At 44.7% G+C, this 24,200-nt stretch overlaps 1 protein-coding gene across 1 annotated transcript in view; it reads right to left on the bottom strand.

Moving 5' to 3' along the window:
• The window catches only part of GALNTL6 (polypeptide N-acetylgalactosaminyltransferase like 6), a 1,544,427-nt gene that overhangs the window by 55,746 nt on the left and 1,464,481 nt on the right, over positions 1-24,200 (bottom strand). Inside the window, exon 9 of the mRNA XM_055428017.1 lies at positions 4,805-5,026. Coding sequence (XP_055283992.1) covers positions 4,805-5,026 — 222 coding nt within the window. The remainder of the gene's footprint in view (positions 1-4,804; positions 5,027-24,200) is intronic.

The raw sequence follows: 24,200 nt of genomic DNA, 5'->3' as shown, positions 1-24,200 counted from the left end.
CAGGAGGAGAAGGGGATGACAGAGGATGAGATGGTTGGATGGCATCACTGACTCGATGGACATGAGTTTGAGCAAACTCTGGGTGTTGGTGATAGACAGGGAGGCCTGGTGTGCTGCAGTCCATGGGGTCGCAAAGAGTCAGACACGACTTAGTGACTGAACAACAAAATATGCCAAACCCTGCTTCTAGCTGCTGAAGGGCAGTCATAATTTAACAAATCAACAGAATCCCTTTGCCCTGGAACTGGCTCTCTAGATAGACGAGAAATGCAAGAAATAAGTAGATGGCAGAGCTTGCTGCATAGCTAGGGATGCTGATGAGAAAGAGCGAGCAGGGCAGGGGGTAGGAGCCGATGAGGTGGGCAACCCTGTGTGCATTGCTGCATCATGACAGGGGGCAGTCGGGGAGGCCCCTGAGAAGGCTGTGCTTTGGAGGGAGTGCCTGCAGGAAGTGAGGGAAGCGACTTGGGGTCTAAGGTGGGGGAACAGCCGGTGACACGGCCCTCAGGTGGGCTTGTGCCCAGCCTGATGGGGAGCAGCGCTGAGGTCCTGAAGAAAGGAAGCTGGGGGCCACCAGGAAGGGATGAGGTTGGAGGGGCACAACAGGGGCCGGGTCGTTCGGGTACAGTGAGGACTGTGACCCCGGGAGAGCCGCTGGAGGGTCCCGAGTGAGGCAGGGGCCTGATCTCCCGTCTCAGTAGAGAACAAGCCTCAGGAGGGAGGGTGGAAGCCGACGGATGAGCTTGGAGACACACGTGACAACCAGCGGAGTCCGTCAGCGAAACGAGCAGCAGTTTATATGCTGTTTATGGTCTGTAATGCACACATCCTTTCCGAGCTGGGTTCCAATGACCAGCTGAAACTGGGTTCCTGAAACTGCCTTGGCACTTCACTGTTCACCTGGAGTTGGGCTGGCATGGATAAGCAGGTGGAAGCCGTTCCAAGTACAAGCGAATAAGACAGCAAGCTACCTGCTTCCTGCCACAGGGCGCCCACCAAGGATTCTGTGTTTTCTTTGCTGGAGCTTTATGGTTCCTTGCTACACTGCTTTAAAACACACACACACACACACACACACACACACACACACACACAGTGTGCTTTCCTTTTCACTTTCTTATCAAAACAGCAAGTGACCTATTACATTTATGTAGGAGTGTGGCCCATGCAGAAAATTAAAGTTTATAGGGAATAAAATAGCCTTTTCATATACTGGATTGGGCCCTGCAACAGAAAAGGGACATTGGTGAAAAATAAAACTGGTGAAATCTGAATAAAGTCTGTAGGTGAGTTCATTTGTACCGATACTAATTGTGTGCTCTGTGCTAAGGCACTTTAGTTGTGTCTGACTCTTTGCGACCCCATGAACTGTAACCCGCCAGGCTCCTCTGTCACAGGATTCTCCAGGCAAGAATACTGGAGTAGGTTGCCATGCCCTCCTCCAGGGGATCTTCCTGACTCAGGGATCGAACGTGCATCTCTTAACGTCTCCAGCATTGGTAGGCAATGCTTAAACACTACTGCCACCTGGGAAGCCCACCAGCACTAATTACTGGGTTTAAATGTGCAGTGGTTAATGTCACAAGCATATGATGCTAGCAGGAGCAGATGAAAGATGTACGTCAGCCTTCTGTACCTTCTTTGGCAAATTTTCTGTACATTTAAAGGCATTCCAAAATAAAGTAATAAACAAAAGCATCCCACTTAGAAGGAAAAGAAAAACATGAGTGAAAACTTTGAATTTCTTTCAGAGATGAAATGGGTCCGCAGATATATTCTGCACATTTAGAATTTTTATCTACCATTAAGAAGTAGGTCGCTGTTATGCAATATAGAGCTAGACAATGGTCTTTCCTGTTCGTCACTTCATTTCGATTAAGCTACATTGCAAATAGTGGGTTTTCCTTGTTATGGAAAAACCCAAACAAACTTCTTGGCCGACTGTGTCCTCGCCCCCGCATTAAATGTCCAGGCATGACTCTTACTCTCCGCTGCTTGGGAAATGGGTATTTTTCAGTGTGGCTTACACCCCACACCCTGTCATTTGCTGATTTCCCTCCCTCTGCCTTCCTCCCGTCTTGAGTCTTCATCCTTGCTGCATGCCACCCTCACTGAATAAATGTCACGAAATGTGACTGGTCCTAGGACTACTTGGCCACCTTCTTCTTCTCCTAAAGCTAAACGTGACCTTTCTTGGTTTGCTGTTCTGAAGCTTTGGGGAAAGAAATTTGCCATTATGTTAAAAAGAAAAATCTGACATTCCCCATGTCTGATGGTATAGACCAAGACTCACACGTCTCTAGGGCCCAGGCAAACCATGCGGCAATATGAGAGAGCTGAGACTAACAGATACACAAGAAAACCAGCGGGAATTTGCCGTGTGATGCAGGGAGCTCAAGCCCGGTGCTCTGTGACAACCTAGAGGGGTGGGAGGGAGGTTCTTGAGGGAGGGGACATGTGTGTGCCTGTGGCTGATTCATGCTGATGCATGGCCGAGACTCACACAATACTGTAGAGCAATTAACCTCCAATTAAAAGTAAAACTTAAAAACTCAGAAAAGCACCCCAAGACAAAGAGTAATAGATATAGAAACTGGCATCGCCTACCTGGTTGTAAGATGGTTCTCATTTGCTTATTCCTGCAAAGTTGTATCTTTTCTAGAACCTCAGGGAAATTTCAAATCTGTTTCCAAGCAAGATGCTTTTTTTCCCTCCAAGGTGCTTTATAAATGCAAGTTATTATTTAGTCAGGCAATGTGGGAAAATGTGATCAGTCGCAGTTTAGGTAGTAACGGGAAGGAATAAAAATTATGACTCCACAGAGGGAGAAGATGGCTGAGATTTTAACCCAGCTATGAATGAACACAGCGATACTGGGAGGTCTTAGAGGATGTTCTTACTCATTAAGGCAGGACCATTTTGAGATCATTATAGAAAGATGACAGACATAACCTCAACCAAAAAAAAACTCGAGGAAGAAACTTACCTACTTATTGGGTAACAAATTCTTACGTCTTACAATGGGTTAGACATTGCTCTCTCTGGAGTCTACCTTAAATTTCTGTGGCTGTAAATTAAGCCCCTGGTAGATAACAAAAAGAATACTAGCAGTGTAATATTATTAATATCCCAGGGATGCACTAATGAAATGTTTAAGATGCACTGGAAAGAAAGTGAAACTGTTAGTCCCTCAGTTATGTCTGACTCTTGGCGACCCCATGGACTATAGCCCACTAGGCTCCTCTGTTCATGGAATTCTCCAGGCAAAAATACTGGAGTGGGTTGCCATTCCTTTCTCCAAAGGATCTTCCCAACCCCAGGATCAAACCTGGGTCTCCCGCATTGCAGGCAGATTCTTTACCATCTGAGCCACTGGAAAGCCCCAAGATGCACTGGATTAAAGACCAAAGTACTCATTGACTTAAGCATCCATGGTCAGGACCACATGATGTAGAAAAAAACTTTGGGAGATGGAGCGTGTGGTGCTCACCTTGGCTCCATCCTTCTTGCCAGTGGTATCCTAGGTCTATAGGGAACGACATGTCTTTGGGCCTCTCAGCAAAACAAGCAGCGCACAGGTGACTCCCTGAAGGAGCTTCCCCAGGGAGCCTGGACTCACCCCCACCATTCCTCCCCCACCACACGCAGGCCTTCCCTGTTTTCAGAGCTCCGCTAAGTCACAGACGCTAAGCAGGCAAAGACACGTTCTCCCCACACCACAGAGCCAAGGACAGTGACGGGAAGGCTCCTCCATGAGGCGAGACAGTCCGCTCCTGGCTTCCTAAAGCCCAGAGCCTTAGAATGGCGAGAGCATCCTGCCCAGTCCCCTGCCATGAGCAGATGAGACCTCGGGCTGAATCCCTGCTCTAGCATGCTCTTTCCTAAGGGAACAAGCAGGGCTGAATGGAACTGAACCCATCACAAGAGTCCTTTACATGCCCAAAGATACATGCTTTGAATTTACCAATGGAGGCTTTCCAGCTCTTTCCATTTTAGATCATGAAATAAAATTAAAAAGCAGCACTCAGAGGTAGGAAGGTTAGTCCTTATTTAAGGAGCCAATGGGGCTTCCCTGGTGACTCAGATGGTAAAGAACCCACCTGGCAATGTGGGAGACACAAGAGAGGCTGGTTCAATCCCTCAGTCAGGAAGATCCCCTGGAGAAGGAAATGACAACCCACTCTAGAATTCTTGCCTGGGAAATCCCATGGGCAGAGGAACCTGGCGGGCTACAGTCTAGATGGTCTCAAGAAGCTGGACACGACTGAGCAACCAAACTGCCACCAAAGAACCGATGAGGTTCCGCAGGTGCCTCTGTGCTGGGTATTCTGGAAAAGTCTGTCTTTCTGATTCTGCCTGGCACACCTGGTTAGGAAAGCTGCCAAGCCACTGGACACCTTAACCTTGCTCTGACAAAGAGCAATCAGGCCGTGTAGGGAGGAGGGAGGTATTTAATCGTGGACATCACGGCACGTTTATGTACACAGCAGCACCAGAGACATTTTCATTCTCTGCCAGCTGTTATGGCAGTTTCACTAATCTCAAATCAAAATATTTTCCAGGTGCATTTAAAAAAATCAATTTTCAGAGTCAACAGTGGCCAAGGGCTCCAGGGGCGAGCTCACTGCCCTTCCCCAGCAGCTCCTAGAGAGGCTGAACAGACGCTTATCAGAGATGGTTCAGCCGACCTTTACTGGCGCTGGGTGAGGGAGCAGAGGGTTTCAGCGGCCCCCACCCCAGCCCTGCTGGGGACGGGGGATGAATTTTTTGCTTTCACTGGGGGCTGGGGAGCCGGGCGCCTCACCTCGCCCCAGGCCGCGGGCGGGGGCTCCACTGGAGGATAGTACTTGGGCACGTCCCAGGCCACGGCTGCCATGAACCACTTGAAGTCCTTGCACTTGAGCTGTCTGCGCAGCTCCTTCTGCGCCGAGAGGTCCCCGGTGGAGAGGTGCCGGTACTCTGGGCGCCGCTGGTAAATGTACTCGGCGAACTCGTCCATCCAGGTCTCGGCCACCCGCTTCAGGTTCTGCACAGGACAGAAGAGCGTCAGTGACTGGCCCGTGTCCGCCACGGTGCATCTCAGTTGCCCTCGAAATGGAAAAAAAAAAAGAAAAGGAATTAGACAACCTCAGGCAGCTCTGGTGGTGAGTTTTCCTCACTGCCAGAGGTGTGAGACAGTTAGCCTGAGGCCACGCATGCATTTCTGCTTCTGGCATGGGGTTCCACTGCCAATTAGAGCGCTCAAATAAATGAGACAGCAAACACCTGGCGGCCAAGCTGATCGGCTTTCTCATCCCTGCTGTTATTGCCCAATGATGAATTCTTTGTTTTTCACCCAGAATTACGGGAGTTGGAGCTGGAGGTAACAATGTTGCTCTTAGGCATCTGATTGCTTAGACTGGTTCAGGGAACAATGAGGGATCTTGGCAAGAGTGAGGAGGAACCAGCTGTTGTTCTCCCACTCACAGCGAGAGAGCCCAGCAGGACTGAAACAAAGACCTTGTGTTCTGATGGTGTTTTGTGCCACATGGAAGCCCAGGAGAACTGAGTGATTCACAGCACAGTGAAGTCGGCTAAGGAGGCTCCAAGGGGCCTCTGCCGGTGGAGCCACGGAGGCAGAGAGCAGGGAGGCCGGCCTGGCCCCTTAGAGGAAGGAGCGTGGGGGCTCAGGGTAGGAGGTTTGGCGCGTTTGCCAGTTTTGAGGTTCAACAGGTAACTTCTATGCTGTGGGTCTCAAGATTCCTCGCCTGAAAAAGTGACATCTGTCCCTCCATCATGGGAGGGGTTGCAGGATTAAGTAACACCTGGGTCTCAGTATTCTCCCCTGGGAGATCCCGCGGACAGAGGCGCCTGGTGGGCTGCAATCCATGGGCTCACAAAAGAGTCTGAGTGACTAACACTTTCACTTTTCACTTGTCTTATTTTCAACACCCAACTGGTGTAAATATTGACACATTTCCAGCTTCTCATTTGCACTGAGAAGATAAAATGAGCAGAAAGGCTGGGAACTCCACTAAGGCCCAGAGACAAGTGACTAAAGTAACTAGGAACCTTTAGGAAAATTGTTTATCTTAAAAACTGCTACACTGTCCCAAATGAGACCTGAAACGGTGCCTAGAGGATTTGAAGACAGAGTCTATAGACACCCTATTGTGAATGGAATGGTACCCTTTTTATTGTTTTCCTGCCTCCCTGGAGGGCCTCTCTCCCATCCGACGTCATTCCCAACGCTTGCCACCTCGTCCTCCCTGGTCTCCTTGGTCAGCATGGGTAGGGCTCAGTTGGTCAGCAAGAGACAGAGAAGACATGATGCCACAAAGACTACTCTGATTTCTTTTTCTTAAGTTTTTTTTTTTCCATATGGACCATTGTTAAGTCTTTATTGATTTTGTTACAATATTACTTCTGTTTTATGTTTTTTGTTCAGAGGCAAGTGGGCTCTTAACTCCCTGAAATAAGTCACTGTTGGTTGCTCAGTCTTGTCTGACTCTTTGCCACCCCATGGACTAGGTAGCCCGTCAGTACTCTTCTGTCCATGGGATTCTCCAGGCAAGAAAACTGAAGTGGGTAGCCATTCCCTTCTGCAGGGGATCTTCCTGACCCAGGGATCGAACCAGCATCTCCTGAATTGAAGGCGGATTCATTATCACTGAGTCACCAGGGAAGCCCCTTCACTCCCTGACCAGGGATCAAACCTTCACCTCCTGCAGTGAAAGGTGAAGTCTTAACCACTGGAACACGAAGGAAGTCCCAGGACTACTTTGATTTCTTGGTTGCCTCTGTGTTTCTTTCTAAGATTCCTGGCATGGAGGGCTTAAGAATTTCTCTCTGAGGGGTTATTATTTGCTATCACTGTTCTGCTTGCCACCTCGTTGGCAATGCCTGGCCAAGAATACTTTCTTCTCCTCTGACTTCAGTTTACTTTGACCAATGATCAGAGTCGACATTATTTTGTAATAGCCTAACCCACTCCAGTATTCTTGCTTAGAAAATCCCAAGGACAGATGAGCCCAGCAGGCTACAGTCCATGGGGTCACAAACTGTCAGACACGACTGAAAGACTGAACATGCATGCGTACACACACACACACACACCAACGCACACACATGCGCACATAGCCCTTGCCATGGACTCTGAGCTGCCTGATTTGTGTGGAGGCCCCTGCTTTGTTCTGGGACCAGGAAGCACAGGCACACGTGATACCCAAGTACGGGTCTTCACTGTCACCTTGCCATTTACCGTTCATTCTGACAAATGTTCTGCCTGAAATGCATTCTATTTTCATTTGTCCTTGGACAAGCAATTTTTATGATTAGCAACAAAGGCTCAAAGATAGGATGGGAAATAATCGGTTGGTAATATTAAAACTATTTGTATGTGACTTAGATTTTTGGCTGTAGTTTCAATCTTTCTCCTAAACTTCAATTATTATGTAAACTGAAAATATTTAATTTTTACCTACTTTGTGCTTCTCAGATGAACAAGTATGAATAAAGGCAAGAAAATAGCAAAGAGCAGAGATGAAGAGGTAAATTGCCCAAGAGTAACAGGAAAATGATTTATTCAATGGTGCCTGTTCAGTTGCGGTCATCTGTTTGCAACCGTATAGCCTGCAGCCTGTCAGGCTCCTCTGTCCACGGGATTCTACAGGCAAGAATACTGGAGTGGGCTGCCATTTCCTCCTCCAGGGGGTCTTCCCGACGCAGGGATCCAACCCCTGTCTCTGTGCCTCCTGCACTGCTGGTGGATTCTTCACCACTGAGCCCCCCGAGGAAGCCCTTTTATTAAGTAGATGTCTGCCTGAGAAATTCTGACAGCTTGCAGGAAAGATGTGTCACTAAGAAATCTGCTTGGCTTGGGTAAATAAACACTTTTAGACTATGAATTCTGTGAAGTTAGGGGTAGAGAGTGTTTTTGTTTTAAATTAAAAGGCCCTAGTACATGTGTGTCCTCATCTGAGCTTGCTAACTGTGGAGTTAATGCTAAGCTGCTGCTGCTAAGTCACTTCAGTCGTGTCCGACTCTGTGTGACCCCATAGACGGAAGCCCACCAGGCTCCCCCGTCCCTGGGATTCTCCAGGCAAGAACACTGGAGTGGGTTGCCATTTCCTTCTCCAATAAAAGTTAATAAAAGACCATTTATCAAATGAACACGCGTAAACTCCTAGCTCATGCATGTATCTGTTGATAAAGGCACTGAAATAGAAACAGTAGTTTAAAAACACTACTGCTAAAGGGTAGGTAGATATTTGCTGCTTTGGGTTTTTGAAATAGAAATAGGAATTCTTGTGAAAACTCACAGAGGAATTGACCAGTTTAGATGCGTTCAGTTGGGAAGGGCTGTAAGGGTCAGGATGAACGTTTGCCAGAAACAGCAGCACGGATAAGTGAAAGAGGCAGGCGATGGCAGGTTGGAAGTTGATCAGCAATGTCAGGGAGGCTGCAGGTCATTGACCTGGAAACCAGGCAGGTCGCTTCGGCGTTATCACATCCTTTTCAAATGGAAATACTTGGTTGCAGGTTAGGTTTGCTGCTTTCCCAAATACTCCAAAGAAAGCCAGAAGATCATGGACATACTCCAGGGATAAGGTCAAATCATTGAGCCCTTTTTGGTTACCTTTTCAAGAGATGGGAAAAGATAACCAGCACAATAATTGCACAAACTAATTGCCCGTGTCTCTAGCAGTGAGTGTTATGTAACCATTTAGACAAACATGAATCCTGACTGTTCTCTAATGTTCCACTGACTCATCAGAGAGCCTCCACTGGAGACACTCTGTTCTGAGTGCAGTTTCTCATCAGGAGGAAGCTTTCTGAAGTGTTAACTATTGTAGTCAAGGAACAGTCTAGAACAGTCCAGGTGACCAGTGAAATCATGTCGTTCTGAAGGCATCATTCCGAAAATAACAAGACACCATGTGGCTCTTCCACTGTCATTTTGACTTTGTATTTAGTTTTGGGGAAAACATTGGAACCTCAGCTGAGAAATATTTTAAGCAGTTGCAAGAAGCATTTCATTGGCTTTTCATAGATTGTGGAATAAGTTCACCCACTACAGGAAATGTAATAATCACATACACATGTGAGCTAATCAGAATATTTGCCTAGAAGCACATGTATTTAGGGGCTTCCCTTTAACTTATATGCAGAGTACATCATGAGGAACGCTGGACTGGAAGAAGCACAAGCTGGAATCAAGATTGCTGGGAGAAATATCAATAACCTCAGATATGCAGATGACACTACCCTTATGGCAGAAAGTGAAGAGGAACTAAAAAGCCTCTTGATGAAAGTGAAAGAGGAGAGTGAAAAAGTTGACTTGAAGCTCAACATTCAGAAAACAAAGATCATGGCATCTGGTCCCATCACTTCATGGGAAATAGATGGAAAAACAGTGGAAACAGTGTCAGACTTTATTTCTTTGGGCTCCAAAATCACTGCAGATGCTGATTGCAGCCATGAAATTAAAAGACGCTTACTCCTTGGAAGGAAAGTTATGACCAACCTTGATAGTATATTAAAAAGCAGAGACATTACTTTGCCAACCAAGGTCTGTCTAGTCAAGGCTATGGTTTTTCCAGTGGTCATGTGTGGATGTGAGAGTTGGACTGTGAAGAAAGCTGATCGCCGAAGAATTGATGCTTTTGAACTGTGGTGCTGGAGAAGACTCTTGAGAGTCCCTTGGACTGCAAGGAGATCCAACCAGTCCATTCTAAAGGAGATCAATCCTGGGTGTTCATTGGAAGGACTGATGCTAAAGCTGAAACTGCAATACTTTGGCCACCTCATGCGAAGACTTGACTCACTGGAAAAGACTCTGATGCTGGGAAAGGTTGGGGGCGGGAGGAGAAGGGGACGACAGAGAATGAGATGGCTGGATGGCATCACCAACTCTGTGGACATGAGTTTGAGTGAACTCTGGGAGTTGGTGATGGACAGGGAGGCCTGGTGTGCTGTGATTCATGGGGTCGCGGAGAGTTGGACACGACTGAGCGACTGAACTGAACTGAACTGGTGGTGGCGCAGAGGTAAAGAATCCACCTGCCAATGCAGGAGATGCAAGAGATAGGGGTTCAATCCCTGGGTAGGGAAGATTCCCCTGGAGGAGGGCATGACAACCCACATTAGTATTCTTGCCTGTGGAGAACCCCATAGACAGAGGAGACTGGTAGACTATAGTCCATGGAGTCCCACAGAGTCATGCACACATACACCTACTTTCAAACACATGGAGGTGCTGGAGTATAAGCAGAGCGGTATTTCTCACTTAACATCGCTGGGCACACATGGACAGAATGGTGAAAGTGACATCCCAAAACACATCTTGCCCGAGATGGTAATGAAGAGAATAGGGGTTCAATCTGAGTGGGCCAATCTGTCCTGGGATTACATAAGCATTGGTGATGGTGCTAAGATGTTAAAAATTAGTTATGAACAGGAAGAAGGACAGTATGGGCACTCGGTGATCTATGCATGCCATCATTCTTTCCCAAACTATCAGGAGTTGGATGTAAAGGTTGCTTATATATGTGGGGCCACAATGATGTTGGGAAAGATTGAGGGCAGGAGGAGAAGCGGGCAACAGAGGTTGAGATGGTTGGATGACATCACCGACTCAATGGATATGAGCCTGAGCAAATTCTGGGAAATAGTGAAGGACAGGGAATCCTGGTGTGCTGCAGTCGATGGGGTTGCAAAGAGTCAGACTGAACAACAGCAAGGTGTTAGGTGGGATTCCTGGCTTTTGAGATGTAAGTGAAATTGCATTAATGCTTTCCTGTCTTAGAAATTTGCGTGGCTTCCCAGGTAAGCCCGTTCACACGTTCGTCCTTCACTGTGATGTCCTGTTCTGGGATCCTTCCTTCCTTTCCTGTTGGCATCCTGCCCAGGCTTGCTGTCTGCCCTGGCCACGTGAGCTTCCTGGGTCACACACGCACTGTTCCTCCCCTCTCAGACATGTATCTGAGAGAGAGCGGTTTTAGACTTGGGAGATGTGAGGGAGAGGCAGAAACGTAGCTGCCAATGGTAGGATGGAAGCTTGGACTTGTTTCATATTCATAATATACATATTTGTTTATTTGCCTGGGACTGGTCTTAGTTGCTTCATGTGGGATCTAGTTCCCTGACCAGGGGTTGAACCCAGGCCTCCTTCATTGGGAGCGTGGAGTCTTAGCCACTGGGACCCCAGGGCAGTCCCTTCCTCCATATGCTTTAGCTGCTATAGAGAATTTCGACCTGGACAAGATTTCCTCCCTGTCCTCTGCCCTCCTGCCATGTGCTTCTTTCAGAACTTCCCTCATGTCTCCTTTGCAGACAGAATATGACATTTCTTCCTACTTTTATTACTGAGCACGTCAGGTTTTTCACTGTCTGTCTTTGTTTATCCTGGCCAGATGCTGCGGTTTCCCTTTCAAGAACCAACATGTCCTTTCTGGGTGTTTTGCCTAACAGAGGCTTTTCCCCCACAAGAATTCACACAGCCAGCTCTTGAATTATGCCCCCCCTTACTTTTGGTCATGTAAAGAGTTGGCTGCGCATCATCGAAGACATTCCACAGCAGGTCCCTAACTGTCCTCCCCAGTTTTATTCTCCTGCATGGAAGTCTGCTCAGGAGAGCTGCTCTGGTCCTTGCCACTATCTTTAATTAAACAAGGAGGCCCCTGGACAGACGTGGCTCTGATGCCTCGGTGGTCTGTGTGAGCCAACTGAAATGTGGCCTGTAAACACCTCCAACACCTGATCAACACTTGCACACCACGAACAACCAACCAGCTTTCAGCTTCCACCCATCACTTTCTTTCCTCAGCTTCTGCTGTTTCTCTGCCCCGTTTAAGCCTTTCCCCAGCTCCTGTGGGTAGACTCCTCCTAATCCCTTCCCATCTGGTGCTGCTTGATTGGAACTGATTTTTGCTCAGCTAAACTCTTTTTTAAAAATTATTTATTTATTTTATATTGGAGGCTAATTACTTTACAATAATATATTGGATGGTTTTGCCATACATTGACACGAATCTGCCCCGGGTGTACATGTGTTCCCCTTCTTGAACCCCCCTCCCACCTCCTTCCTCCCCATATCCTCCCTCCAGTTCATCCCTGTGCCAGCCCTGAGCATCCTGTATCATGTGTCAAACCTGGACTGGAGATTCGTTTCACATATGACAACATACATGTTTCAATGCCATTCGCCCAAATCATCTGACCCTCACCCTCTCCCACAGAGTCCCAAAGACTGTTCTATACATCTGTGTCTCTTTTGCTGTATTGTATACAGGGTTATCATTTGCATCTTTCTAAATTCCATATATATGCATTAGTGTACTGTATTGGTGTTTATCTTTCTGGCTTACTTCACTCTGTATAATAGGCTCCAGCTTCATCCACCTCATTAGAACTGATTCAAATGCATTCTTTTTAATGGCTGAGTAATACTCCATTGTATATATGTACCACAGCTTTCTTATCCATTTGTCTGGTTTCCTCGGTGTGTACGCCCAGGGGTGCGATTGCTGGATCATATGGCAGTTCTTTCCAGTTTTTTGAGGAATCTCCACACTGTTCTCCATAGTGGCTGAACTAGTTTGCATTCCCACCAACAGTGTCAGAGGGTTCCCTTTTCTCCACACCCTCTCCAGCATTTATTGCGTGTAGACTTTTGGATAGCAGCCATTCTGACTGGTGTGAAATGGTATCTCATTGTGGTTTTGATTGCATTTCTCTGATTATGAGGGATGTTGAGTATTTTTTCATGTGTTTGTTAGCCATCTTTATGTCTTCTTTGGAGAAATGTCTGTTTAGTTCTTTGGCCCATTTTTATTGGGTCGTTTATTTTGCTGGAATTGAGCTGCAGGAGCTGCTTGTATATTTTAGAGATTAATTCTTTGTCAGTTGTTTCATTTGCTATTATTTTCTCCCATTCTGAAGGCTGTCTTTTCACCTTGCTTATAGTTTCCTTTGCTGTGCAGAAGCTTTTGATTTTAGTTAGGTCCCATTTGTTTATTTTTGCTTTTATTTCCAATATTCTGGGAGGTGGGTCTTGGAGGATCCTGCTGTGATTTATGTCAGAGAATGTTTTGCCTATGTTCTCCTCTAGGAGTTTTTATAGTTTCTGGTCTTATATTTAGCTCTCTAATCCATTTTGAGTTTATTTTGGTGTATGGTGTTAGGAAGTGTTCTAGTTTCATTCTTTTACAAGTGGCTGACCAGTTTTCCCAGCTCCATTTGTTAAAGGGACTGTCTTTTCTCCATTTTATATTCTTGCCTCCTTTGTCAAAGATAAGGTGTCCGTAGGTGCGTGGATTTATCTCTGGGCTTTCTATTTTGTTCCATTGATCTATATTTTTGTCTTTATGCCAGTACCATACTGTCTTGATGACTGTGGCTTTGTAGTAGAGCCTGAAGTCCAGCAGGTTAATTCCCCCAGTTCCATTCTTCTTCCTCAAGATTGCTTTGGCTATTCGAGGTTTTTTGTATTTCCATACAAATTGTGAGATTATTTGTTCTAGCTCTGTGAAAAATATCGTTGGTAGCTTGATAGGGATTGCATTGAATGTATAAATTACTTTGGGTAGTATAGTCATTTTCACAATATTTATTCTTCCAATCCACGAACATGGTATATTTCTCCATCTATCAGTGTCCCCTTTGATTACTTTCACCAGTGAAAGTAATAGTTTTATAGTTTTCTATGTACAAGTCTTTTGTTTCCTGAGGTAGATATATTCCTAAGTATTTAATTCTTTTCATTGCAACAGTGAATGGAAAAGTTTCCTTAAGTTCTCTTTCTATTTTCTCATTATTAGTGTATAGGAATGCAAGGGATTTCTGTGTGTTGATTTTATATCCTGCAACTTTACTGTAATCATTGATTAGCTCTAGTAGTTTTCTGGTAGTCTTTAGGGTTTTCTGTGTAGAGGATCATATCATCAGCGAACTTAGTGAAAGTTTTACTTCTTCTTTTCCAATTTGTATTCCTTTTATGTCTTTTTCTGCTCTGATTGCTGTGGCCAAAACTTCCAGAACTATGTTGAATAGTAGTGGTGAGAGTGGGCACCCTTGTCTTGTTCCTGACTTTAGGGGAAACGCTTTCAGTTTTTCACCATTGAGGATAATGTTTGCTGTGTGTTTGCCATATATAGCTTTTATTATGCTGAGGAATGTTCCTTCTATTCCCGTCTTCTGGAGGGTTTTGATCATAAATGGATGTTGAATTTTGTCAAAGGCTTTCTCTGCATCTATTGAGATAATCATATGATTTTTATTTTTCAGTTTGTTAATGTGGTGTATTACGTTGATTGATTTGCGGATATTGAAGAATCCTTGCATTCCTGGGATAAAGTCCACTTGGTCATGATGTATGATCTTCTTAATGTGTTGTTGGATTCTGATTGCTAGAATTTTGTTAAGGATTTTTGCATCTATGTTCATCAGTGATATTGGCCTGTAGTTTTCTTTTTTTGTGGGATCTTTACCAGGTTTTGGGGTTAGGGTGATGGTGGCCTCATAGAATGAGTTTGGAAGGTTCCCTTCCTCAGCAATTTTCTGGAAGAGTTTGAGTAGGATAGGTGTTAGCTCTTCTCTCAATTTTTGGTAGAATTCAGCTGTGAAGCCGTCTGGACCTGGGCTTTTGTTTGCTGGAAGATTTCTGATTACAGTTTCAATTTCCGTTCTTGTGATGGGTCTGTTAAGATTTTCTATTTCTTTCTGGTTCAGTTTTGGAAAGTTGTACTTTTCTAAGAATCTGTGCATTTCCTTCCAAGTTGTCCATTTTACTGGCATATAATCGCTGATAGTAGTCTCTTATGATCCTTCGTATTTCTGTGTTGTCCGTTGTGATCTCTCCCTTTTCATTTCCAATTTATTGATTTGGTTTTTCTCCCTTTTTTTCTTGATGAGTCTGGCTAGTGGTTTGTCAATTTTATTTACCCTCTCAAAGAACCAGCTTTTGGCTTTGTTGATTTTTGCTATGGTCTCTTTTTGTTTCTTTTGCATTTATTTCTGCCCTAATTTTTACGATTTCTTTCCTTCTACTAACCCTGGGGTTCTTCATTTCTTCCTTTTCTAGTTTCTTTAGATGTAGAGTTAGGTTATTTAGTTGACTTTTTTCTTGTTTCTTGAGGTGTGCCTGTATTGCTATGAACCTTCCCCTTAGCACTGCTTTTACAGTGTCCCAGAGGTTTTTTGGGTTGTTGTGTTTTCATTTTCATTCATTTCTATGCATATTTTGATTTCTCTTTTGATTTCTTCTATGATTTGTTCATTATTCAGCAGCGTGTTGTTCAGCCTCCAACGTTGGCATTTTTAATAGTTTTTCTCCCATAATTGAGATCTAATTTTACTGCATTGTGGTCAGAAAAGATGCTTGGAATGATTTCAGTTTTTTAAAATTTACCAAGGCTAGATTTATGGCCCAGGATGTGATCTATCCTGGAAAAGGTTCCGTGTGCACTTGAGAAAAAGGTGAAATTCATTGTTTTGGGGTGAAATGTCCTATAGAGATCTATTAGGTCTAACTGGTCTATTGTATCGTTTAAAGTTTGTGTCTCCTTGTTAATTTTCTGTTTAGTTGATCTATCCATAGGTGTGAGTGGGGTATTTAAGTCTCCCACTATTATTGTGTTATTGTTAATTTCCCCTTTCATACTTGTTAGTAATTGTCTTACATATTGCTGTGCTCCTATGTTTGGTGCATAAATATTTATAATTGTTATATCTTCTTCTTGGATTGATCCTTTAATCATTACGTAGTTTCCTTCTTTGTCTCTTTTCGCAGCCTTTGTTTTAAAACCTAATTTATCTGATATGAGTATTGCTACTCCTGCTTTCTTTTGGTCTCTATTTGTGTGGAATATCTTTTTCCAGCCCTTCACTTTCAGTTTGTATGTGTCCCTCGTTTTGAGGTGGGTCTCTTGTAGACAACATATATGGGGGTCTTGTTTTTGTATCCATTCAGCCAGCCTTTGTCTTTTGGTTGGGGCATTCAACCCATTTACGTTTAAGGTGATTATTGATAAGTATGATCCCGTTGCATTTTCTTTATTGTTTTGGGTTCGAGTTTATATACCCTTTCTGTGTTTCCTGTCTAGAGAAGATCCTTTAGTATTTGTTGGAGAGCTGGTTTGGTGATGCTGAATTCTCTCAGCTTTTGCTTGTCTGTAAAGCTTTTGATTTCTCCTTCATATTTGAATGAGATCCTTGCTGGGTACAGTAATCTGGGCGGTAGGTTATTTTCTTTCATCACTTTAAGTATGTCTTGCCATTCCCTCCTGGCCTGAAGAGTTTCTGTTGAAAGATCAGCTGTTATCCTTATGGGAATCCCCTTGTGTGTTACTTGTTGCTTTTCCCTTGCTGCTTTCAATATTTGTCCTTTGTGTTTGATCTTTGTTAATTTGATTAATATGTGTCTTGGAGTATTTCGCCTTGGGTTTATCCTGTTATGGACTCTCTGTGTTTCTTGGACTTGGGTGATTATTTCCTTCCCCATTTTAGGGAAGTTTTCAACTATTATCTCCTCAAGTATTCTCTCATGGTCTTTCTTTTTGTCTTCTTCTTCTGGGATTCCTATGATTTGAATGTTGAGTTGAACATTGTCCCAGAGGTCTCTAATATTGTCCTTATTTCTTTAATTCGCTTTTCTTTTTCCATCTCTGTTTCATTTATTTCTACAATTCTATCTTCTAGCTCGCTTCTTCTGTCTTCTGCCTCCATTATTCTACTGCTTGTTCCTTCAAGAGTGTTTCTGATCTCATCTATTGCATTATTCATTGTATATTGACTCTTTTTTATTTCCTCTAATTCCTTATTAAACATTTCTTGCATCTTCTCAATCCTTTCCTCCAGTTTATTTATCTGTAACTCCATTTTGCTTTCCAGATTTTGAATCATTTTCACAATTAAAATTCGAAATTCTTTATCATGTAGATTCCCTATATCTTCCTCTTTTGTTTGTGTTGGTGGGCATTTATCCTGTTCCTTTACTTGCTGGGTATTTCTCTGCCTTTTCATATTGCTTATATTGCTGTGCTTGAGGTGGCCTTTCGGTCTTCTGGCGGTTTGTGGAGTTCTCTTTATTATGTAGTTACCTCGTTGTGTGTGGGGTTGGATGGGTGACTTGTCAAGGTTCCCTGGTTAGGGAAGCTTTTGTTGGTGTTCTGGTGGGTAGAGCTGGATTTCTTCTCTCTGGAATGCAATGAAGTGTCCAGTAATGAGTTTGAGATGTCAGTGGGTTTGGAGTGGCTTTGGGCAGCCTGTATATTGAAGCTCAGGGCTATTCTTCTGTGTTGGTGGAGAATTTGCATGGTATGTCTTTCACTGAAACTTGTTGACCCTTGGGTGGTGCCTGGTTTCAGTGTATGTTTGGAGGCATTTGATGAGCACCTATCAATTAATGTTCCCTGGAACAGGAGATCTCTGGTGTTCTCAGGATTTGGACTTAAGCCTCTGCCTCTGGTTTTCAATCTTATTCTTGCAGTAGGCTCAACACTTCTCCATCTGTCACTTCCAAGGCAGTTCCTTCTGTTAAAGCTCTTGTTTGCTGGTCTCTTCAGTGTCTAATTTCCATCCTGACACAAAGGGGCGGTGAAGGACACTTTTATTGGCTCACCTGTTCAGTCCTGCTGTGGGGAGGGAGGAACGCAGCTAGCAAATATCCCTGGCATCTGTGGGGAGTGCTCACAGTGTCTCGGCTACACTGGGAATGCCCCCGCTCAAGGCGTGTGTGCTTTCCCTGTTTATGCTGCTCAGGCTCTAGGTTGCTCTGCCAGGAGCTGTCCGTGGCCGGCGCTGGGTTGCACGCACTTCCCAGGTGTGAGCAGCTCAGGTTCAGGTACTTGGGTACTCCACAAAGGCGCAGACTCAGTTGGGCCTGCGTTTTGTGACTTCCCCGGTCCGTGCAGCTCAGGTGACCAGGCGTTTGGCGAGCGCGGTCGCTGTGACTTATCGCCTCCCCGGTCCCTGCTGCTCGGTTTTCTGGGTGTACCACCAGCGCACCTTTTCGGGCAGATATTGACCTGCCTGAACCCAAGAAGTCTTGGTTAGCAAGGAAGCCTGCCTGCAGCTTGGTATGGGAAGCCTCTCTCGGGCCACGGTTGCCCCTTCTGGCACTGGCTGCCCTCCCTGCCTGTCCCGGTGGGGAATGGGAGATGGGCCGCCCACAGCCGGCTCGCTCTGCTCAGTCCTTTGTTCTGTGAGCGGGGCTGATGGAGTCTTAGGTTGGGGCTTTTCGCCTTTTCACAGGCTTTTCACCTTTTAGCTGCACAGTCTGCTTAGCTATCTCCCGTTAGCGCCCTCAGATTGCCCTCGAGGTATTCAGGCCTGGTGCTTTTTCTAAGTGCTGCTGTTGCACCTCCCTGCCAAGCCCCCACTTGCTAGTGGGGGGTGCGGGCGTCTGCACCACTTCTCTGCTGAGAGTTTTCTCTGGGCACTTAGTCTGTGGGTTTTAATTATTTATTTCTTTTTTCTCCCAGTTATGTGGCCCTCTGAGGTTCCAAGGCTCGCCACAGACTCGCCCGTGAGTGTTTCCAGGTGTTTGGAAACTTCTCTCTCTCTTTTTTTTAGGCCTCCCTTCCCGGGATGGAACTCCGTCCCTCCCTCTTTTGCCTCTCTTTTTATCTTCTATACTATTTCCTACCTCCTTTTGAAGACTATGGGCTGCTTTTCTGGGTGCCTGATGTCCTCTGCTGGTGTTCAGAAGTTGTTTTGTGGGATTTACTCAGCGTTCAAATGTTCTTTTGCTGATTTTGTGGGGGAGAAAGTGGTTGCCCTGTCCTATTCCTCCGCCATCTTCTACTGAACCAGCTAAACTCTTAAGAAAAAATATTTGTTACTTTTTTGGCTGTGCTGGGTGTTTGTTGCTGCGTGGACTTTCCCCTACTTGTGGTGCACAGGCTTCTCATTGCAGTGGCTTCTCTTGTTGCGGAAGACAGGCTGTAGGGCACGCAGGGGCTCAGTGGTTGTGGCTTCCGGGCTCTAGAGCACAGGTTCAGTGGTTGCGGCTCATGGGCTTATTTGCTTCTCAGTGTGGAATCTTCCCGGATCAGTTGTCAATCCTATGTCTCCTGCATTGGCAGGCAGATTATTTACCCCTGATCCACCAGGGAAGCCCTCAGATAAACTCTTACATATTTTGATTTATCTCAGCTTGTCTTTTTACATACAGAAACTGCTAACACTAAAAAATGTGTCCGGAATTCAGATCCCACCAGGTGCTTTGTGTTTTTATTGGCAACCCTCTTCCTGATACTCATAATCTGCATATACTGTGTGCTCTGTGAATGTTTTAAAGTTGGTTATGAAGTGGTATCTGCAGAGTCTGCCATGTCTTGATGCTGTTGCCAGTACAGAGTGAACGCTTTGCTTCCGTGGAAGTTATTCTAGAGAGACTCCGAGTTCTCTGTGAAACAAGCCTGAGATCACACTGCGGTGATCTAAATGTGCTTCCCAGTCCCACTGCTTTTCTGATGGGGGTCTGTGTGGGGTCCTGCTGGCCCTCTGGCAGTGGCTTCAGACAACAGCAGTGGGCTAGGAGGGTCCCTTGGAGAAGGGAACAGCTACCCACTCCATGAAAACCTCTGGGACCCACCTTGAATGGGTTGGGCTCTCTCCCCCAATGGCCCCTTGTCCATAGTACACTCGGAGCTGGGGTGGAGCCCAACCCTGAGGTCCAGAGACAGAGACCTCCACCTACTTATTTTTCAGTCTCAAGTTAACCAACAAGTTCATTCAACTTAGCCATGTGGTGCCCTCACCTCTCACTGCCAATTAGCACTGCCATTATCTGAAAGTGAAAGTCGCTCAGTCGTGTCCCATGCTTTGTGACCCCGTGGACTATAGTCTGCCTGGCTCCTCTGTCCATGGGATTCTCCAGACCAGAATACTGGAGTGGGTTGCCATTTCCCTCTCATACTTGTTGAATGACTTGTGAAATAAAAGCTGTTATTTTGAGCACCTTCTGTGCATACAACATTGAGAGCCTCCACGTGTTTTATGTCACCCCAATGGTTCCTTGTGTAACATTACACGCCCCCCCCCCCATTCAACACAAAGTGCTGTTCATCTCTTCCTTCTCTGTGTTGCTCAAATATTTATTTTTTAAAATATTTATTTGGTTCAGTTCAGTTCAGTTGCTCAGTCGTGTCCGACTCTCTGCGACCCCATGAATCACAGCACGCCAGGCCTCCCTGTCCATCACCAACTCCCGGAGTTCACTCAAACTCATGTCCACAGATTCGGTGATGCCATCCAGTCATCTCATTCTCTGTCGTCCCCGTCTCCTCCCGCCCCCAACCTTTCCCAGCATCAGAGTCTTTTCCAGTGAGTCAACTCGTCGCATGAGGTGGCCAAAGTATTGCAGTTTCAGCTTTAGCATCAGTCCCTCCAGTGAACACCCAGGATTGATCTCCTTTAGAATGGGCTGGTTGGATCTCCTTGCAGTACAAGGGACTCTCAAGAGTCTTCTCCAACACCACAGTTACACTGGGTCTTTTGGGGCTCTGATGGCTCAGATGGTAAAAAATCTGCCTGCATTGCACGAGACCCAGGTTTGATCCCTGGGTTGGGAAGATCCCCTGGATAAGGGAATGGCAACCCACTCCAGTATTCTTGCCTGGGGAATCCTTTGGAGTCCATGGGATAACAAGGTATTGGACACGACTGAGAGATTAACACTTTTCACTTTCAATGGACATTTAGTTGTGGCATGTGGGATCTAGTTCCCTGACCAAGGGTCAAACCTGGGCCCCCTGCATTGCGAACATGGGGTTTTAGCCACTGGACCACCAGGGAGGTCCCTGTTCAAATATTTATTAACTCACTTAACATAGTCAGCCCTGTATTCGAGGTCTTTAGAATTCTAAAGTCTTGTTTTTGGTGTGCTCTCCAGGACTACATCTTTCCTTAATTCTAATGCTCATCAGGTCTTGGAATTGATATTTTCCCAGGAACACTTAATCATGTTGCTATCTCAGTTCATAAGAACGGATTTCAGCTTTGACTGATCATTTTCATTGTGAAGCATAAGGAAAGTAGATATTTCTGTTACACTTGCTGCTTAACCAAATGCCATAAGTCTATCCACTAATTATTATTATTATTATTTTTTGCCAGAAACAGTTTAGACCCTGTGGCTCCCTCATTCTGAAAACTCGATCCCGATTCAGTTTCTGAACATACTGTGTGGGGTCTGATTATTTCTCTGGCTGAGACGCTGTCCCACGCATGTGAATTACCTGGGTCACCTCACCACAGCTGTGTGTTTCTCTTTCTTTATGGCAGGTGTAATCCTGTGTCTCCGCTGGTGGGACCCCCAATGCACAGGCTGTGCTAGTGTCTGTGTTAATCTATTGCATTATGGTGGGTTTAGTAATAGGTTTCTCTATCACTCGTTATTTTTTCCCAGTGATTTTTCCCAGAAACTGCTGGAGAGCCAGCAAAGCCAGTCTCACCCAGAAAGAGTTTATTTGTCACAGTCACTCCTCTGGCAAGGAACTGCATCACTCTCCCAGAACGTTAAAAATTCTGCTTAGATTTAAAGGCATTTTTTCCCTCCCCTTTGAAGCCTAAGAGCACTTCAGTAGCTTCCGCGTCCCACCCTAAAACCCTCTTATCACTGATGGTGTGATAAATGTCATCACGCTGCAGCTCAGAAGAGGATCGCTTTATTGAGAGCCTCAACTCACTACAATTATTTAGCCCAGCGCTATTTTTCCTCTGATCTGAAGACTTCTTTGAAGTCGGTGGGATGCCTCCAGCATAAGGAAAGGATGGTTAATCCAGTCCTCAAAAAGAGACTTCTCTGACAGGCAGTTTTCTCTCTCTTCTTTACTAAGCCTGCGTGAGCTGTTTGCAAGTGATTGCCTTCTCTTGACTGTTTTGACATGATTTAATTATACCTCTATTGTGATTTTTTTGGCTAAATATTTTGGATTATATGTTTCTGATAGCATTTAATATGGACTTTAGATATAGAACAAACAACTCTCCAAATTGTTTAACTGCCTACCTTATTAAAAATGCATGTAAACCTAATTGAAAATGGTTTTATTGAGGAATAATTGATAGGCAATAAATTACTCATATTTTAAATTTTATTATTATTATTTTTTATAATTTATTTATTTATTGGCTGTGCCGGGTCTTTGTTGCTGTGCAGACTTTTCTCGTCGTGTTGAGTGGTGGCTCCTCTCTGGTTGCAGTGCATGGGCCTCCCACTGAGCTGGTTTCTTTTGTTGTGGCCCATGGGCTCTAGAGCACAGGCTCAGCAGTTGTGGGGTACATGTACTTAGTTGCTCAGTGGAATGTGGGATCTTCCTGGACCAGAGATCGAACCTACTTCTCCTGCGTTGACAAGCGAATACTTTACCATTGAGCCACCAGAGAAGCCCTAACTTTATTATTATTTTTAAAATTTATTCATTTATTTTGGCCACACCAGACAGGGATGCTAGTTCCCCAACCAGGGATTGAACCCATGCTCCCTGCAGTGGAAGCGTGGGGTCTTAGCCACTGGACCTCCAGGGACATCCCAATTGCTGCTACTGCTGCTGCTGTGTTGCTTCAGTCGTGTCTGACTTCTTGCAACCCCATAGACGGCAGCCCATCAGGCTCCCCCATCCCTGGGATTCTCCAGGCAAGAACACTGGAGTGGGTTGCCATTTCCTTCTCCAATGCATGAAAGTGAAAAGTGAAAGTGAAGTTGCTCAGTCGTGTCTGACTCTTTGCGACCCCATGGACTGCAGCCTTCCAGGCTCCTCCATTTTAAAGTGTACAGTTTGGAACACTTTAACATGTGTGTTACTGAAACCATCATTGCAAGCAAGATAATGAACATACCCATCACCTTCAATCATTTCCATATATCACTTTAAAATCTCCCTCCCCATCTCCTTTCTTAAGTGCTTCTACTAACCTCAGGCAACCACTGATCTATTTGAATTTTATAAATTAAGTCTTCATATCTTTAAAATAGTTTTAGGTTCACAGCAAAGTTGGGGGGCAGGGACAAAGATTTCCCACATATCCCCTGCCCCCCTCCCATTCACAGCCTTCCCACCATCCACACTCCCACAGAGTGGCTTGTGTGTTACGGTGACACCTGGTAATTATGCAAAGTCCACAGCTTACATTATGGTGTTGTACACTGATCTAGTTTTTGTCAACATAATTTAGTTTGCATTTTCTAAACTTTTAAATATAATTATAAAATATGTGCTCTTTTTGTCTGGCTTCTTTCACTTTGTGTAATTATTTTGAGGTTTACCCACATAATTGCATGTGCTGCTTTTTATTATATTTCATAGAGCGTGTACGGCTAGACCAAAATTTGTTTACCCATTTATGTACTAACAGACAACATAGAAATGCAGAAGATCAGAAGAGACTGGATGAATAATTATTGTTGTTGCTCAGTTGCTAAATCATGTCTGACTCTTCTGACCCCATGGACTGCAGCACACCAGGCTTCCCTGTTCCATATATGAATAATTATATACCAACAAGTTGGACAGTCTAGAATAAATAGATAAGTTTCTAGAAATGTAGAATCTACAAAGACTGAATCAAGATGAAATAGAAAATATGAAGACTGATTACTAATAAGGAGATTGAATCAGTAATCAAAAACATTCCAACAAGCAAGACATTCCAATAGCCAGGGCCAGTGGCTTCACTGCTGAATTCCACGAAATATTCAAAAATTAATTGGTACTGGTTATTCTGAAATTTACCCCAAAATAGAAGAGAAGGGAACTCCTCCAAACTCATTTTACAAGGCCAGAATTACCCTGATACCAAAACCAGACAAGGAAGCCACAGGAAAAGAAAATTACAGGCCAATATCCCTGATGAACATAGATGCAAAATTCCTCAACAGAATATCAGCAAACCGAGTTCAGCAATACATTAAAAGGATCATATACTGTGATCAAATGGGATCTATTCTAGGAATGCAGGGATGATTCAGCATTTGCAGATCAGTCAGTTTGATACACCACATAGCAAAATAAAGAATAAAAATCTTAGGATCATCTCAATAGATGCAGAAAAAGCATTTGATAAATTTAACATCCATTTATAACATTAGATCAGTGCAAAAGTAATTGAGGTTAGTGCAAAAGTCAACTACAATTACTTTTGAATCTCAATTACTTTTGCACCAACTGCAGTTACTTTTGCACCAACCACAATTATTATTACTTTTCACCAATATA

Source organism: Moschus berezovskii, chromosome 7 (assembly GCF_049115385.1).
Source record: "Moschus berezovskii isolate FMDL1 chromosome 7, NW_MosBer_1.0, whole genome shotgun sequence".
In the NCBI taxonomy this organism is placed as follows: Eukaryota; Metazoa; Chordata; class Mammalia; order Artiodactyla; family Moschidae; genus Moschus; species Moschus berezovskii.
This window is presented reverse-complemented; position numbering and strand designations above follow the sequence as displayed.